Source organism: Perna viridis, chromosome 4 (genome assembly GCF_037379345.1).
Source record: "Perna viridis isolate PV_CMFRI_1.1 ecotype Kerala chromosome 4, ASM3737934v1, whole genome shotgun sequence".
In the NCBI taxonomy this organism is placed as follows: Eukaryota; Metazoa; Mollusca; class Bivalvia; order Mytilida; family Mytilidae; genus Perna; species Perna viridis.
The window spans coordinates 31617436-31635432 of record NC_142448.1 but is presented as its reverse complement, the minus strand read 5'-3'; the positions used below and the strand labels follow the sequence as shown (position 1 = coordinate 31635432).

At 31.3% G+C, this 17997-nt stretch overlaps 1 protein-coding gene across 1 annotated transcript; it reads right to left on the bottom strand.

Moving 5' to 3' along the window:
* Window positions 1–176: 176 nt before the first annotated feature.
* On the bottom strand, window positions 177–16852 carry LOC148619746 (annexin A5-like). Its single transcript, XM_088577057.1, has 15 exons — window positions 16838–16852; window positions 15757–15964; window positions 14879–14958; window positions 13721–13816; window positions 12615–12662; window positions 11271–11369; window positions 10596–10842; window positions 10155–10249; window positions 8938–9051; window positions 6359–6449; window positions 5910–6010; window positions 4307–4558; window positions 3909–3984; window positions 3061–3173; window positions 177–2191 (listed from the first exon to the last, which is right to left on the bottom strand). The coding sequence occupies exons 1-15, from the start codon at window positions 16850–16852 to the stop codon at window positions 2066–2068; spliced, it is 1761 nt and encodes a 586-aa protein (XP_088433183.1). The 3' UTR covers window positions 177–2065.
* Window positions 16853–17997: the final 1145 nt, after the last annotated feature.

The following is a 17997-nucleotide window of genomic DNA, read 5'->3' as shown; positions in this document are numbered from 1 at the left end:
GTGTTTCCATCCCTAATGAAATGTATATACCAGTGTTAGTATGTATAATGATTTGTAAAGCCAAATCCTGTATTAACAGACTAAATTTTTGTCTTATCCCTTGTTTTTAATAGCCACCATCCCTTATATGAACACCAGTATTAAGTAGCAGATAAATTGAATGTATAAAAAAAGGATGTGTTCTAAATAGATTTATTATGTACTTGGGTCATAAAGAGCATCACAGTACAACACACCATTAAAGCGTAGTCCAGTTTCAGTCATTATCACAAAAAGTCCTATCGAATATTGGATTGAAGTCGTGAACACAAGATATTATAACTTTAACATACAATGCAATATGAACCACTTTTTGTGAATATGACAACAGGGAAGTTTTATAGGCAATTTTGTCCTCTCTTCATATGTTAGGGTAAGGACTTATCAGAAAACATGTCCACTTACCATTTCTATCAAAAATAGGGTAAATGGATTTTTCTTCATAAGGTCTCTAAAGTTTCTCTTGTGAAACTGACACTAAATGTGAATCTGAATAGAAACCTATAATTATTTCCCTTTGATATCCTGGCTATCCTATGGTGGTAGAACAAATAATTGTACTAGACCTTTAATAACAAATTAATTAAATTGAAGAGTGAATTTTTTGGTCCTAAAAAAAAAAGGGTTGATTTCCTTCTAAAACTCAATTTCTACAGCTAGTGACCAAAGTAATCTCTAATAATTGGTATAAATGGTCAAGCTTGGAATAAGAATATAAAATATAATTTCAAGTGACACACATAATGAATTTTGATTAAATACAAATTGAGTGAGAATGGTAGATCAAGTATTTCCAAGAAAAACAAAAGATATGATAATTGAATATGACATAAACACCTAAAGGTTTGGCTTCAAATACTGGAGAAGTCCTGGGGTTTCTACATTACTGTTTGTTTAGGTAGGTTAAGCTTCAGCTTGTAAATTTTCTATTGTAAACATGGATTGTTAGATAAAAATGAAAGCTGTTCTCATTCATACCAATTCTTAAAATGATGATTATTTCTAAATTAAAACCCTTGTTATACAAAGAACCTTGTGTATTTGTGCATTTTGGTCAAATCTTGTTATTTCACCATAAAGAAAACTTGTTCTTACAAAAATCAAATACATGTGTGAACAAACATATTGCTTCAAGTAATGGTTAGGAATGCAATGTTTAGAACATTCATGATAATTGGAATGAACAAATAAGTGACAGTCAATATGTTAGTATACTAATTATACAAAAACCATTAGTAATAAAAATAAAAAAATACTAAAGCAAATATTCAAAAAGAATTAAATATAAAATGAACTGTATCACAGGCTTATACATCACATAATATTGAAAAATGAATAAAAAATTGTCTTTTCTCTATCACAGATAGTTTTTTTTTTTTGGACAGAATATATGATTTGTACCAAGCACAAAAAGTTTTTCATTAAAAGGAAATTTTAAATATATGACTTGAAGTAACTGAGTTGGTACAGGTCTCAGAAAAGTTGTCATGTCAGACTTCCAACCAGTGAACAATAAACACCAAATTTATTTATATAGCATTATCTTGAGGTATCATACTGAAAAGGACTTACAGCATATACAATCATCATGTCCAGAGGATAGTCTTTCATTGATTAAATGTACTATTGAGAATTGTATAGTGAAACAAATTGGTGGGAACTGTGAACTCTGTCTCTGTTTTATTTAATTCATTCAACAATGGGGTACTCATAAACATATGATCACAAAATGTAGTAACTAACTAATTAAAGAAGCATCCAAAACACAACAGTTATACAAATAGAAATCTTCAGTAAAGTTTATCACTTATTTCCAACAACAGCTTGACAGACTGTTTACTAATTAGAAAGTGTCCATTACTCAACAGTTATAGACAAAAATGCACAATTTTGAATGCAGCTACCACTCCAGGTTTAATCTGTTTCATCAGTAGTTTGATGTGATAATTTACAAATTAGAAAGTGTCTAAACACAACAGATGTAGAAATAAAAGAATGCAAAGTTTTGAGTGCAGCTGTCCTGACTCTAATCTTTTCCGACTACAGCTTGAAGTAGCTTCTTGTAGTCCCCAGAGCAGTCTTGGTCCAGCCAGTTCCACAAGGTTTGTTTGTTCTTATCCAGAAAACACTTCTTAATCTGTACCATGTCAATCTAAAAAAACAAACGGAAACTTAAAAGTACTAATTCGAAAAACTTCGGATTCGTATGAACTTCCTATTCACAAAACAACCAGAATGTGAAAGTATGTAGTCCAAACTGCAGTGACCTTACAAGGGAGAACAATATTGTGGTCATATATGACGTGGTTTTTAAAAAAAGTTGAAACGCTCACATAATCCACTAAATAGGGGAATTTCAAACATAGTCTTTTAGTGGGATCTTTCAGTGCTCATTTTCTTTCATATCTTATTATGTGCTATTCTGGTTATTTCATGGATCTATTTTCCCTGTCTGGTTTTTGTCCTTGGAATATATTCTTTGAATTTCCCCTGAATCTTGGTACTCTTAATTACCCTTTTAAGCCAAATTATTGCTGAATACAAGTGGTTACAAGTATGAATTATTCCTTATAGTACTGTTGTTTGTCTTTTTATGTGTATTATCATCTTGATCTAATTAATTAGCTGTCCTTTAAGTTGTTGTGCTATAAATGCCATAATAAGTTTTTTTGGACTGATAATTCATAACCAAAGGCAACAGCCATTTATTTTTCTTTTTTTTGGGGGGGAGGGGAAAATGAATTTTTCTTAGGCAATTGTTTTATTCTACCTTTTGCGGAAAACATTTTATTTTTTGTTTTTTTGTGATCAGTCAAAAACATTTTTTTTCTTTAAATGTAAGGTTAAAGCTAGTTAAATTTATGAGTAAAAACAAATGGAAACAAATTTTAAAAAAAGGAAAAAAAAAGCATCTCCGAGAAAATCCAACAGTTGCTGCTAACATTAAAATGTGTTCTTATCTGAATTGAATTTTATGCTATATATACATTGATAGGATATAATAAACACGTATACAAATACCTCGCTCCTTGACACAATAATTCTGATCAGACGATTATCCTTGGTACCTAGACCCTTCATTGCTGAGGTTAACTCGTGCGCGAAGAAATTGGGACGGTTCTTGATATTACGAGCTGCAAATATAAGAAATCATAAATCAGAGATGTTGGCAAAATTCCACTTAGACAACAACAGCAAAACATAAAAAGGTAATATACAGTGAAATGTCCATTCAAACAAAACTCTAAATAAACTGGATTCAAGTGTGTATGTGTATTAGTTATGTACAAAAAAAAGGATGGTGTATGATGGAAACTTTCCATCCATTAGTTGAAAAACTAAAAAAAGTTTCCTGTTTTTGCCCAAGTTCTGATAAAGAACCTTGCTTACTATAGCTAGCAATTAATCTTAGCCTATTTTTCAAAATATTTTTAGAGTTAGCTTTTAATTATGTTCATAAATGCTGCTTTAAAGTGTTTTTCTAATATTTTTAAAAAATTTGTGGCCAAGTGTAAAACATGTAGTTGTACAAATTATAAATTTTGCATGGTCCCTCAAAAGTTATGTGATGAATGAGCTATTTGAACTGAAATTTAATACACACATCATGCTATGAAATCTTTTGACAGCTATGCCAAATCTGGCAAAAATAATTATTGGATTTTCACTTCTTAAAAAACTAACTAAAATCAGCAAGGAAAGCAGTTTGAAAAAAAAATGTTCGCTATATGTTAACAAATACATGTGTTAATGAACTGATCATAGAATCATTTATAATATGGTTGAAACATGATGGCAAGAAATACACTATTCTAACTACCTGTGAAACCTTAAAAAATCTTGTAATAATTAAAATAGGGTGTCCTTACCAATAGAAAGCAATCCTCTCTCAAAATCTCCAGAGGTCTCCCTGTTGATAGAGTTTTCAATATCTCTCTGAGTTATCTAAAAAGATAAATTGAGATAAGTATGAAAGTACAATGAATATAAAAATAACCCTTGACATTTGCTAACTTTTGCTAATCTGGAAAAACAAAATGGTTGAATAACAGCTGGAAAATGGACAAAAGGTTTTCAAGAAATCTGCATGATAATAGTTAGATTTGAAACTTATGCATAGATTTATTCATTAATTCAATCTCTAAGAAAAAATTAAGATTTTAATATGCTAGCTAAAGCTTCCATATTGAAAATCTTAAATTTACTATCTTGAGTGGAGAAATTATTTAAACCACTCATTACTGAAGTAGAATCTATGTGGAAATACCTTGACATATTCATTGTAAGTTGTTCTCAGCTGATAATAATCTCTGCATGCAAAAATCCTGACAAAAGTCTCTTCATCAGTTCCCCATCTGTCTTCACCAGCTTTAAACAAATTCTGGGCATCACGTTTTGCTCTATCCATATCACAAAGCTTTTCAAAGTTGATCTCGTACATCCCAGTGGGATTGCCTTCATGCATTAATTCTTCTACAGCATTCTCTATCTGTTTTCTGCTAATGTGACTTCTGTTACCCTAAAATAATATGTAAGGTTTGTTAAGTACCAGTCCATTTTAACTTCAGAAACTGCCTATGGTAAGATGATTCATGTAAAAAAACCCATCGATCAGATGATGCTTTTTGTGGTCAACATATGCTATATTTAAACGTGACAAGAGTCCTTTCTGAATTTAGATCTGTACTTTTGAGAAAACTTCATTTTAACCTTTCACTATAATCAAACAAAATCAAACCAAATCACGAATGATAACTCTTGCAAAATGTTAATTTCATGTACAAACTATATAAACTTTTATCTCAAAAGTGTAACCCCTAAATGAAAAAAATAAGACTAGTTATGTGATCTATACTGGTTTCTAAACAAGAAATAAAACTAAATTCAGTGGGTTTTTGATATACATGAATCACATCCTGTCTGATTTTTATAAAGACTGCTACTTAAGTCTTCAGTCTGTCTGAAGGTGTCTAAAAACACGGCAGAGGATGTCATTTACAAAGTTTGTTTTTAAAAAATGTTCATCTATTTCATGTCACAAATGAATCTATTCTCAAAGTTGATTGTTGCTCATTTTCTTTTGTTGCTTTGTACATATTTTTTTTGTTTTTTATGTTATTTAATCTGCGAGTCTGTTTTCCCAGTCTCATCTTTGTCCCTAGATTACATTCTTTTGAATCTTGGTTTCCTTTTTAAATGCAATGATAAGAAAGAAATAAATTACTTAAAAAGCATTGAAATTCATTAAAAAAGGGAAATAATTCTTAATTCTGTGCCAAAACTTTTTTACTTGTTTGGGAACCTCTCAAGGCCTTAGACTTTTAAAAATGGTGGGGACCTATAACCTATTTAATAGGTAGTTCAGTTCGACAGTACCTCTATGAACAAAAAATCTCCCAAAACTTGAATTGGACCCCTGTGATTAGGTGTCTGACATTTTCAAGTTTACTAATGTTCTTCAGTGCATACACTCATTACTTGTATGTCTGATAAGTTATCATCAGTTGAGAAACTCTTCCTAGGAATTTCTGACTTAGGACCTTTGAATTTTCATTTACCTAGGTATTGGACCTTCAACCATATTCCTTTACACTTAGTTGATTTTCCTTATGTGGACTCTTGATTTAAGTGCTACAAAAGGTCAATGACCTTCCACATTAACAAGTTACATTGGACCTCTGGGGCTGATTTAAAATAAAGTGAGATGGATTAACTGTACCTTAATGCAGGATATTTGCCTCAGTCAAAGACAACTTAATAGTTATCAATTTATCTAGTGGTGATTATCAGGTTAAAATATTGCTTGCCTTGAATCCTAAAGTAAGAACTTGCTTAGAAAATGTCTAATGATCAAATATGGGAAAAAATACCTGTGCAGCAGAAACAAGAAGTTTTTTGAAATCTCCACTTGTGTCATCTGCTATATCTTTGTCAATCTGATCACTTTTCTTTGCAGAATTTGGAGTTGCAACTGTAAAAGAAACATGAGAAAGGACTCTACTAACCTACACACTGGTTATTGAACCTCTTTGATATCACAACATTATGTATGAAGACTTTGTCTGTTTTCATTTTTTACATTTAGGCCATATACTTAGATTTTGTTTGTTTTAGTATTTTCTTTGCAAATATTTTAAGCTTTCATATTTTCTGGTCTTATTATAAACAAATATGGGAACCTTGACATGTGCTGGGTTCATATCCACAGTGGTGACATTTACAACATAAAAGCACACACCAAACATGCTCTCATACAAAAATTAAAAAAATAAAATAATACAAATGTAAAAATAAGTCAATCTCCTATACATATAATTACCACTACTATAAACATCTCTTATTGCTTGAATCTGAGGGTTTGTTCTTGTCAGTAAAACTTCCATCAAAGCTCTTTCATCTGTTCCTGGTCCCTACAAAACATAAAAAAGTAAAATCTTCTCCTAGTGCAGCATAATGTGACCACAGCCAGGTGAAATATTTTCATATAGGATAAGTGTGGACACGATATTAGTTTTTGGCACATTATACTTAGATAGAGACTTACTATGGACACATCAACTCATATGGCGACAATATTACACAATATTTTGAAATTCAATTTAAGTGCAAACTTCTGCTCCAGAGTGTTTGTACCTCATTATCTCAAAAACAGTAAATGGTAGAGAAAATTTGCTAGGTATACTTCTTAAGGTAAGATGGTACCTATTACATAAAACATTCTTTCCTGTAATTTTGCAAAATCATCAGACATATAAATATTTTCTACATACTAATAGTATTTGAAATGATGTAAAAATAATATATATTTAAATTAATTCAAATGATTTTTTTTTACATAAAAATAAGAATGGTAAATTAAAAGCCTCTTTTAAGAGGAGATAATTGGCAGGAAAATATTCTATTAAAATGTATAGTTCTTTATTTAAAGTTATCAGAAAATTTATCTATCAGTTTTTTTAGGAGCCTGCAAAATATTGAAAATTCCTTACAGAATCCATATGAAATGTAGCAAAATATTGGTTTTAATAAGGCTCAATTTTCTCCAAATCAAGTATAGTGACCTACATTTTTTATTTTAAAATTCTGAAATATGTTCATTCAGGGTCATTTTTAAGAAAAACTAGGAAATGTGTTTTACTAGAAACATTAGGTATGATCTATCTTAAAGCTCTTGTATGTAGGCAAGGATTTTCATAAGGAATGAAATAAAAAATCAAATTTCAGACCAGAACAAAGTGACTTTTGGGGACATCATCCGCTTTGGTCCCTTAGAACTCCACAATCATAAAAGATATCTGAAATCTGATTGTAAAATGCAGCATGGATTTTTATGAGGTAAAGAATTTCAAAATCAGACCAGATATAAAAAAGTTCATTTTTTAAGGTGTGCCCCACATTTGTCTCCATAGACTGATAATGTTAAATGGTTAAGAACTATAACTTTAAATAGACACCTAATTTACCACTTTAGGTCCCTTTTTGCAGAGTAGTAGAGCAATTGATCTCATTTCAAATAGCAACTTTACTCAAGCAGCAAGTAACAATATATCATAATTTCATGACATTTGGTTTACTACAACTATAGTTATCACACGGAAATAAAAAAATGCCAATGCCAATAATGACTACAATGATGGCAACATAATATAATACAACTGCAATTATTTGTGGTCATATAAAAATCCAGCATTAAATGACCTACATTTGGGGAAAGCCAGCAAACAGGAGTCATCCTATAATTTCAACATAACTGACACTCTTTTGTAGGCCTGATCATAGGGATAATTTCATTAATTAAAAGTTTTTTACTATTTATCATAGTTTTCAGGAAATGGGCTAAAAACAGCAAATAACGTCATTTATCACATTTCAAGGGCAGTAACTCAAACAAGGAGTCATCCTACAACTTGACTCAATGGAAATTTTAGTAAGCCGTGTCTTGAAGATCATATCATCGATTAAAATATATTTTTTCTACCTTGTAGTTCCAATATGACGACCACAACTTTGGTTGATTTTCAATTGCTATATGAGCAGTGTGCAACTTATTGAGCATGGCCTGTGTGTGTGTGTGTGGAAATTACTGCCCACCTTAAGGAGGCAGACCTAGGGTGAGGGACATTACTCTTGAAATCAGTGATATGTTTGTATCATATTCAATTTCACCAAAGCCTTTCAAGGTTTCCTTTGAAACAGAATAAAATCAATCCAAGTTATTTTGATGCTTTCACAAGACTGATGTAAAATGCTGAATACAAACGTTCCAATGATTTGTATGAGTTGTGTCCCTTACCCTAAATCATGTAAATAAACACATGTAACATTCTGATGTGTACATGTATCAGATGTTTTCATTCATTTCAGTAATGTGAATGAACATCAAACTCATAAAATGTTATGTTTTAGACAAGTTATATTTCATTCTGTACAAATCACTTACACACATACACAGTAGCACTCGCCACGTGCACCATCATGTATGAAAACAAACAACAACAGTCATCAATGAATGAAACATGGTATCTGCCCTTGTGTGAACACTTGACCATATAATGCAAAAAACTATTGCTGTATCTAACATCATTCTACTAATTCACCCTTTCCTTCATTATAAATAAAACAAATCACTAGCTGGAAAAAAAGTTGGTACTATCCACAATATAGAGTGACAAAAAATGGAATAATCAGTAAACGTGCTAATCTTAAATAAGTATATAAGCACAGTACAAAGCTTGTTAAATATTGGTTCAATCCTTTTTGAATACACACAGTAGGTACCCCTAAGGGTGGCGAATAGATATACAGAATCAAGCAGCTACACACTTTTTAAACCTGCTTCCAAAAGGATTTTTTTAAAATCAATAATTCTGTGTAGTATTGAACAATTTCAGTGCTTACATAAATGGCTTCAGCAATACACCAAGCATCATACTCTGCTGGAGGTACAAACAAAGACAAAACTGCTGTCTTAAAGTTGAATGACAGATCTCCAGCAAGGTCCTTTATCAGATCCTGTTAAATATTTAAAAACAAAATATTTTTAAATCAATATAACTTATTGAGCACCATATACAAAATGGCTTCCTAAATTTTTTAAATTGATTTTAAAAGTCGCCATCTGTAAAACATTTTGAACACAAATGCTGATTTTTAAAGAAAATAAATTGTCTATCTTAACACAAAAGACTCCCAGGAGCCTGAATCACTCACCTAGTTGATTTTTTGCCTTTCAACGACAATAGCTCTAACAAGGAGTTGTCCAACAATTTGAATCAAAAGCAGACTTAGGTCGGACATATCATAAGGATCAATTCATCAAGTGAAAGTTTCTTTCTATCTATTATAGTTTTCTAGATATCGGCTGAAAATTGCTATAAACAACATTTTTCACCTTTCAAAGGCAATAACTATAACAAAGAGTTGTTCAGCATCATTGAACCAAAGCAGACTTTTGTAGACCTTATCATAAATTTAACAGATCAAAAGAAAAATTTGACCACAGATAGATCTCATAATGCTGAACACTGAACACACCATCAGAATTTGGCTAAATCTTATGGTTTTGGAGATACAGGTAAATGCAAAAAACTTCAGTCTGACCCTTATGTTATATTTTAAGTAATGGTGGCCATGTTTTTTGACAGATCAAAAGTCTTCACATCAGTTCTATGCAGAATACCTTAAGAAATATTCACAACAAGTTTCGTTCTTATTGGTCAAGTAGTGTCAGAACATAACATTCTGAAAAAAAAGCGAAAAATCTATTTTTAGCAATGGTAGCCATGTTTTTTCGATGGATAAAAAATCCCCACACCAATTCTATGCAGGACACTCCAAGGAACATTCATACCAAGATTGGTTTCAATTGATCAAGTAGTGTCAGCAGAGTAGAGTTTTGAAAAATTGTTGACAACGACAGACAAAGATGGATGCCAAGTGATGGCAATAGCTCATATGGGCTCCCAATTCACACTTACCCTAAGTTGAAATTTCAGTGTCTAGTTAATGTACACCAAGCAAATATTGATTAAAAATGATAAAATGTTTATTATCATTCTTGTGAGTGTTCTTATGTTTTTTTTTGCTATTGTTTTTGTTTTTAATTTTTAACTTACTCTGCCGTAAGCTGTTTTGTATGTCTTTTTCATCTGTTGTCGCTGAACATTATTTCTGGTAGTAACAACATGAATAATAGCATCTTCATTAGTACCTTAAAAGTATAATAAAGTTCTTTGTTTAAGTATACATTATTGGTCATCTCAGGCCATTCAAAATCAATTTCTTGGTTTTCAAGCCACTTTTGTCATCACAACCCATGAGAAAAAAAGACACTTTTTTGTTTTATTCCATAAAGTGATTTATTATGTTGCTTTTAATGTTGTCCAAAGCCGGGACAAAAAGATGAAGGAAGTTTATCCTTGTTTTACTTTACTTCATTAAAAAAGGTTTATGACACCATAGTCACATTACAAAATTTGGTCGATGAGATGATGAATGAAATTTTGTATCCAATCAGAAAGCGTGTAACTTCTACGCAGAAAAAAAGACTGACTAACCCCATCCTTTTATAGCATCCCTAAGATATTCACAATCCATTTCAGCATCCCAAGGTTTACTGGCAAAATCTCCATTGTTCTTCTCTTTATTGAAAGCTACAACTGGGTCATCTTCGGCATATACTGGATATCCTTTAACTGTACCCTCAGTGACATCTAGGGTTCCAGACCTATCAATACGTCTCATTAATTCATCAATGTAGATATTCTTAACTCTTGCCTTGATTTCTTCCTCCGAAATTACGTTCTATGAAGAAAAAAAATGTATAGTGAGGCCAAAGGTCAACTTACATTGCTATAATAAACCATGAACAATTCTTTATTGGTTTAGGCATGAACCATTCAATTTTTAAGAGGGGTCATTTTTTTCCCCCTAATTTGACTAACATCTAAAATGAAAAAAATATTCTGTCTCACATTTTGTCTCTGGGGAAAATCTATTTCCTTGTAATACAATATGAGAAGGAAATGAAAAATCCCAGCTAATAAGCTAAATTAATCAAAGAAATTAAAAATAGAAAGTGTGATATGAACTATGACATCTTTAAACATCAATGGAAGAATTTGAATTAATGTGCTGTGTAAGATAGGTCCCATGCAGTTACTTGCAATTTGCCAACTTTAACTGGACATATTGTCATACAAAAAAAATGATATGTGAAGATTTGTACTTACACCTCCGCTTTCTTCCTCTTCCTCTTCTTCCTCTTCTTCTTCCTCCTCCTCATCTTCTTCATCATCATCATCGCGTCTCCTCCTCCTTCGTCCCTTCTTCTACAAATATGCATGTTTGTGTTGTAAGTGAGCAAAAAAAACCAGAGAAAATAATAATGCATGGACTTGACATACAACTAAAATACAGACGAGGTTTAGAACTGCAGGAAAATGCTACGCTACGCTGAGTGTTTTCACCGGTTTGAGCCAACTTTGTGTATTGAAGTTTATATTCAGTTGGTGGCTTTATATCAATTTTAGATGTATGTCAATGCCTTTTGACTGCTCAAACAGAACGGCTGCAGTATAAATAGCATCAGCAGTGCTATAATCCATTTACTAATATAAATAACTTCCTTATTTCAATGCCATTCCTGGTTTAGACACTAAGCATTTGTCATGAGACCAATTTAAAGATAAGGCATGCTCAATAATGAGGGTCTGAAATTCAGAAACATATTATTTTTTCCATGATGAACTGACAATCACAAAGTATACCATCTTTCACTTTAAGGGCAATGGTGCATAAAAATAGGACCTATTAAAACTGGTCTTTTCAAAATCATGTAAAAATTTAACAAATTAGTTAAGATTTAAAATACAAGGAAACATGTCAAATCCCAAACCTGAATAAAGAGAAAATCAGACAAAACTAAATTCTGAATACAAAGGAAACCTATTAAACCCATATCTGAATAAAAAGGTAACCTGTGAAAACCAGATCCTGAACAAAAAGGAGACCTGTGAAAACCAGATTCTGAATAAAAAGGTAACCTGTGAAAACCAGATCCTGAACAAAAAGAAAACCTATGAAAACCAAATCCTGAAAAAAAAGAAAACCTGTGAAAACCCCATCCTGAATAAAAAAGAAAATCTGTCAAATCCCAACTCTGATTAAAAAGAAAACCTGTCTCCATCAGACACTGGCTTAAAACTGAATAAATTCTTGAATCCAGCAAGGATTTCGTTTGTATACATATAGGTTTCATAAATAAGTCTGTGATCATTAAATAATAGTCCACATTTAATTGAAGTATCAAGGTAATTTTGAACAAGTTTGAACAGTTTAATTTGACTATTTGCACCATACGAATTCAGGAAAAAGACAAGATTTTCAATACCACTTTGGTAAATTGAGTAAAAATTTTAATGAAGTGCACTGAAAATGAGCATTTCAAGGGCAGATAACTCATTTTTCTAACATTCTACTGAACAATTTAAGAATAAATCCTGTGTCGCAGAGATCAAATAATGGTCTTTTTCCAATAGAGAGAGCATAATTACACTTAAACTAGTGATAAATACCTTTCTCCTTATCTTTTTTCCTTGTTGTTCAGCAGCCTGTTCAACTTGCTGTAATAAAAGAAATACATTACATTAAAATACATGACTTCACCTTTTATCTTTACAAAAAAAATCAAATCATGGAGAAAGGGGGAATTTGTGAAGAGTTAAACCCTCTATGGCTTACTAAGACTAAACAGTTTGCTATGTGTGATGTTCCATCTAAAAAAAAATGAAGAATAACTTTTCTAATTCTGTAAATATACTATACCAATAAAACAGTCCAATTTCCTTAGACCCTGCAACCCTTCACTTTTTTCTTTGGATATTGATATGTTAGGTTAATATCCCCAGTGACAAGTGCCCTTTCAATATCTGATTTTTAATTTCATATTATAGTTTTCTGTCAGAGAAAAAACGAAATGCCTCATAGAATACAGCCAGATAAGTCGCAGAGGATGAACCTGATGACGGTGCAAATATGGAAGCAAAAATTCTAGCTAATACAGCTCTGAATTAGATTGTGATTAAGCATATAAAAATAAAAAAAACTTACATAAAATAATAATAAAAAAAAACACAAACAAACAAACGAAAAATAATTCAACATTGTTTCATGAAAATTGCTTGAAACGTTTTGAAGTTATTGTGCAATTATGGAAAAATCCTTTTTTTTTCATGAATGAAGTGCAAAAACTAAAAACTGAAAATCAGAAATTCATGTAACAATTGAAGAAGGAGTAGTAATGAACCATTTTCCAAAGTTTCATGAAAACAGGTGTAACCACTATTGAGTTATAGTCAGAAAACTATGAAATCCCCTTTTTTTTAAGAACAAAGTTCTATAACTCAAAATCCTTAGATCAAAAATTTACAAAAAAAAAAAAAAAAAGGAGCTTAAATCAATATATAAAAAAAAATGGTCCAAGCAATTTTTAGTTTTTGTGTGAAGTGTTAATGACTGATGGACAGACAGATGAACAGATAGTGGTATACAATAATGCATTCTGTCTAGACAGATCGATGTATAAAAAGTACTTGTAGTAACGTATTCTGAACAATTCTAAGTAGTTTGAATACAAATTTCAAATGCGAAATCAATGAACAATGAATATAGTTTGCCTTACCGCTCGCATCATTTGCTGCATCTGCAAGTGCATTTGGGCCATTTGCTGATTCAGACCACTCTGGTAAACACTTGGAGGTGCAGGTGGCGGGGCAACCTGAACAAAAACAAGATATTTTCAATACAAATTGTAATATAAACCATTGTTATACATAAAACCTGTCTAAACTGAACCAAGTTTGACTATAGAGACAGGTGTTAAATTTACCAAGGTTCAACAAAAAGCTTTGCCAATTGCAGTATGATATGACCACAGCCAGCTTAACTTTGTTCACTTGGGGAAAGTGTGGACACAATATTAGTGTTTGATGCATTTAAACATACAGACATAGTTCATTATGGACATACTAACTCATTTGGATACAATAAACCACAATATTTTGGAATTAAGTTTAAGTACAATGTTCTCCTTTGCACCCCATTATCTCAAAAACAGTTAATGATAGAGTAAATTCCTTATGAAAATCCATGCTTTTATAGGAGCTTTGATAAGTAAAGCTTTTGTATAGGTAGGAATTTTCATAAGGCAATGAAATCTGGTTCCCAACAAAAAGGAGTTCCATTGATGTGTATACTGAAAACTTCAAAACCACAAATTTGAGAATCGACGAAATTGTGTTTCTTCCATAAACAATAAAATTTGGTATCCACAAGTTAAAGTACTTTTACAGAAATAAAAATGAAAAAAAAATTGGTAAAATCAGACCAGAAATGCAGAGATTAACTTAAAATGATTTTTTTGTATCTGCGCAATAACTTTAGTTGTAGTTAACCATTTGTCATGAAATTCTGAAGTATAATTACTTGCTACTTTAAAAAAGTTTGCTTTTAAAAACGGAGTCACTGGCTTTTACAAAACTGTGCCCCAGTCAAAGTGGTGATGTAGTTCACATCTACACTTTATAATAATATATAATACTTTATATCATAAGAATCCATCAAACCATTTCTAAAGAGTTGCATCCACCAGGTTATGTATATAGTTGTATAATCTGAAAATAGTCGTAAGTGCCATAACTTAAATAAATTAGAAGAGTTGCATCCACAAGACCTTAATTACACACAGACATATGCTTCATGGAAGGGGACAGCTGTAGTATATTACTAAACTGAAATAAAATTCATTCATACAGTATTGCTACTTATCATACATATGTACCTGCTGTTGTCCACCATAAGAACCAGCACAGTTAAAATTTTGGAAGCCTTGTTGCTGGAACTGGCCATAACCCCCATAACCTAAAATAGAAGAAATATTGTAAAAACTGTTCTAACTGCTGAATCTGTCCTATACTACATTATAAAGAAAAGGCATTTCCCACCAGACTATCACAAATATGAATTAAGTTTCTATACAGAAATCTTTCCTACACCAAATTGACCACTGTTTCAATTTAGAAGGTAATATTTTTTTGCATTTTGGCAGAAACAGCATATTATATAAATACATTTTTTTTCAGTGGGGCTAGGATTTAATGGCCTATTGAAAAAGCATTTAGAAATGCACTTTCTAGACTAAATGTCTGCATTCTTTGCTATATAGTAATAAAACATGTATTCTGAGATTATTGCATGGCAAATGCAAACTTCATGCATACATTAATTTGTTAACAAGAAAAGTACAGAAAACTGGGTATGCATTAATTAAGTCCAACGACCACATAACTCAGCAAAAAATCTACAGATCTGACAAAATTTGAACTTGATCTGTAACTTGTCATGGTAAAGCATTGTACCAAAAATGATATGCATATCAGCAAACACGCCTAAAAAGAGAAAAAAAAACTGATGTGCTTGACTGATTAACAAGTCTAAATCTAAAGTCCCCTACAGTGAAAGTCTCCGGTAGGGGAATAATAGCAGTAAATAAGTGTAACATAGCCTGAGTCTAGGGGTTCTACTTGGAGGACTGTATATACATGTACAGGTATTTTAAAATAAAATGGCACCAAGCAACTTGGTAATGCATATTTTAATTCAACACTACATGTATTGGATAAGTGTAGCATGTCATACATGTATTCTATTTAAACTTACTTTGACTTGTATATCCATATTGTCCACCAGGAGGTGGGGCAGATCCAGTTTGGTATCCTCCATAGGCATTCATTCCACCATAAGGAGACATATTGACATTGTAGGCACTCCCATATCCACCTCCCCCATAACCACCACCACCATATCCCCCACCAGGATAAGCAGAACCCCCACCATATCCCCCTCCACCATAGGATGGATAGTTGCTCTGAAATGAAAATATTAAAGTTTTTAAATTCTGTGAACCAGAAATTTGTGACAACAAATATTTCCATTATATATATTTTTGCACTAAGACTTAAATGAATTGTCCTAAATATTTCTATCCAGAAAAATGTATATCACCACAAGAAGGGAAAATGAATCAATACAAAATAAAAGATATATATATACTTAATTATACTAACACACTTATTATAAATAGTCTTGACAAAAACACAAGAAAAAGTAGAAAAGAAAAGATATTATCTCCTATTTTTTTCTTTAACTATGTATTCAAATTTATGTATACACTAATTGAAAATTATTGATATTGAAAAGTACTTCTAACTATCCTACAATACGAAGATATTGAACAGTGCTAATTTTAAGTCAGACAGACAAGACAAGACTGACAGACAGATCTTTAAAAAAGTCTCACCTCTTATATATATACATATACAATTAAAACAGTAATTCATAAAACTTGCCATTACAAATCATTCAACATAAAAACAAGAAATATCATTTACAAATTATACATATAGAGAGCCAATGATCTTTTAATAGAGTTTTGACATACTATAAAAACACTGATATTTTTCATATTTCACCTGTATGGAAGTTTTCTTCTATTAAATAAAATTTCATAGCAGATTTTGGCTGTATAAAAGAACATATTTTCATTACTGAATAAAAATATAATTTAATTGTCATTACACATACCACTAAAATCTTCAATGAAAGACCTAAGTCTATTCAAAGAATACTTCCCTTAAATGTAAATATAGAGGGCAATGAAAAATGACATGTTTCTCATCTTCAGTAATACTATTCTCTCCACATAAGTCTTTAAAACAAAGTCTATTTTCATTTAAAATACATTCATATTCGTCATGCTCTAATCTTAATGGTGCTACACCACAGCAAAATTTAGCAAAAAACACTTCTGTATTGAGCAAAACTTTGGCTCTGTAAATATTTTTGCACCAAATTCTTGTTTTAAAATTTTGTAAGTTTGCAATTATTACAGTAATACTGAGATCAGAATACCATTTATCCATAAAGTTGGCAAAGTTAATATGAGCTTCTTTAAAGAGCTATCATAAAAAAAAATGAAGACGGTATTACATTTCATTCTATAAATTTATTACGGACCCTTAAGTTCCAATTTTTTTATACTACAATGTATTAATATATCATCTGTTAGTCCATAGAAAAAGTTTCTTATTAATTCCATCCTTAGACATTTTTGTAAATCTTGACCACATTCTAAACTACCTGACTATTGTTTGCATGACTAATGTCACCATATAATGAGAGATATATGAGGGGTATATTTACCAACCCCCATGATGAAGCACATATTGCTCTATTTTTGACTGCATCAATTTTAAAAAGACATGTACATGAAAATTCTATGCTGCCCCATATTAGGCACTATATTCAATGACAGACATAACCCTTGTATCAAACTGTTTCATAAACATAATAATCAAAACCACCATTTGCTTTATATTTAGATATTAATAAACCCAATCTACTGGGGGTAGACTTGGCTAGAGCTTCAGCCAAATATTCATAATTCAAAAATTCATTTAAAACTTATCCAAGGTAGGTATATTTATCCACAATTTCTATACTTCTTCCACTGAAAACAGATTGGAAATCTGTTCTTAGTACTGATTGTGGTCTAAAATGAACAACTTAAGACATTGTCACCTAAAAGGACAATGTTGTCTATGTAGAGCAAAACAGAGATAATACTGTGGTCTAAACCTTGCACAATATTCAGCATCTTAATGTCATCTACAGTATCATTAATAAAATTATCAAAAAGCAAAAGGGATCAAATGCATCTCTGTTTAAAACCTGAATTTACATTAAATCAGTCTGTCATAAGACCATTCAGTTTTACACAAGACTGAGCTTAAAATAATATATAGAATACAAAACCTTCATCATCTTTGAACTTATTTTAAGTTCATCTAAATGTAAATATTTCTATTAACCAAATCATAAGCCTATTAAAATCTATGAAGT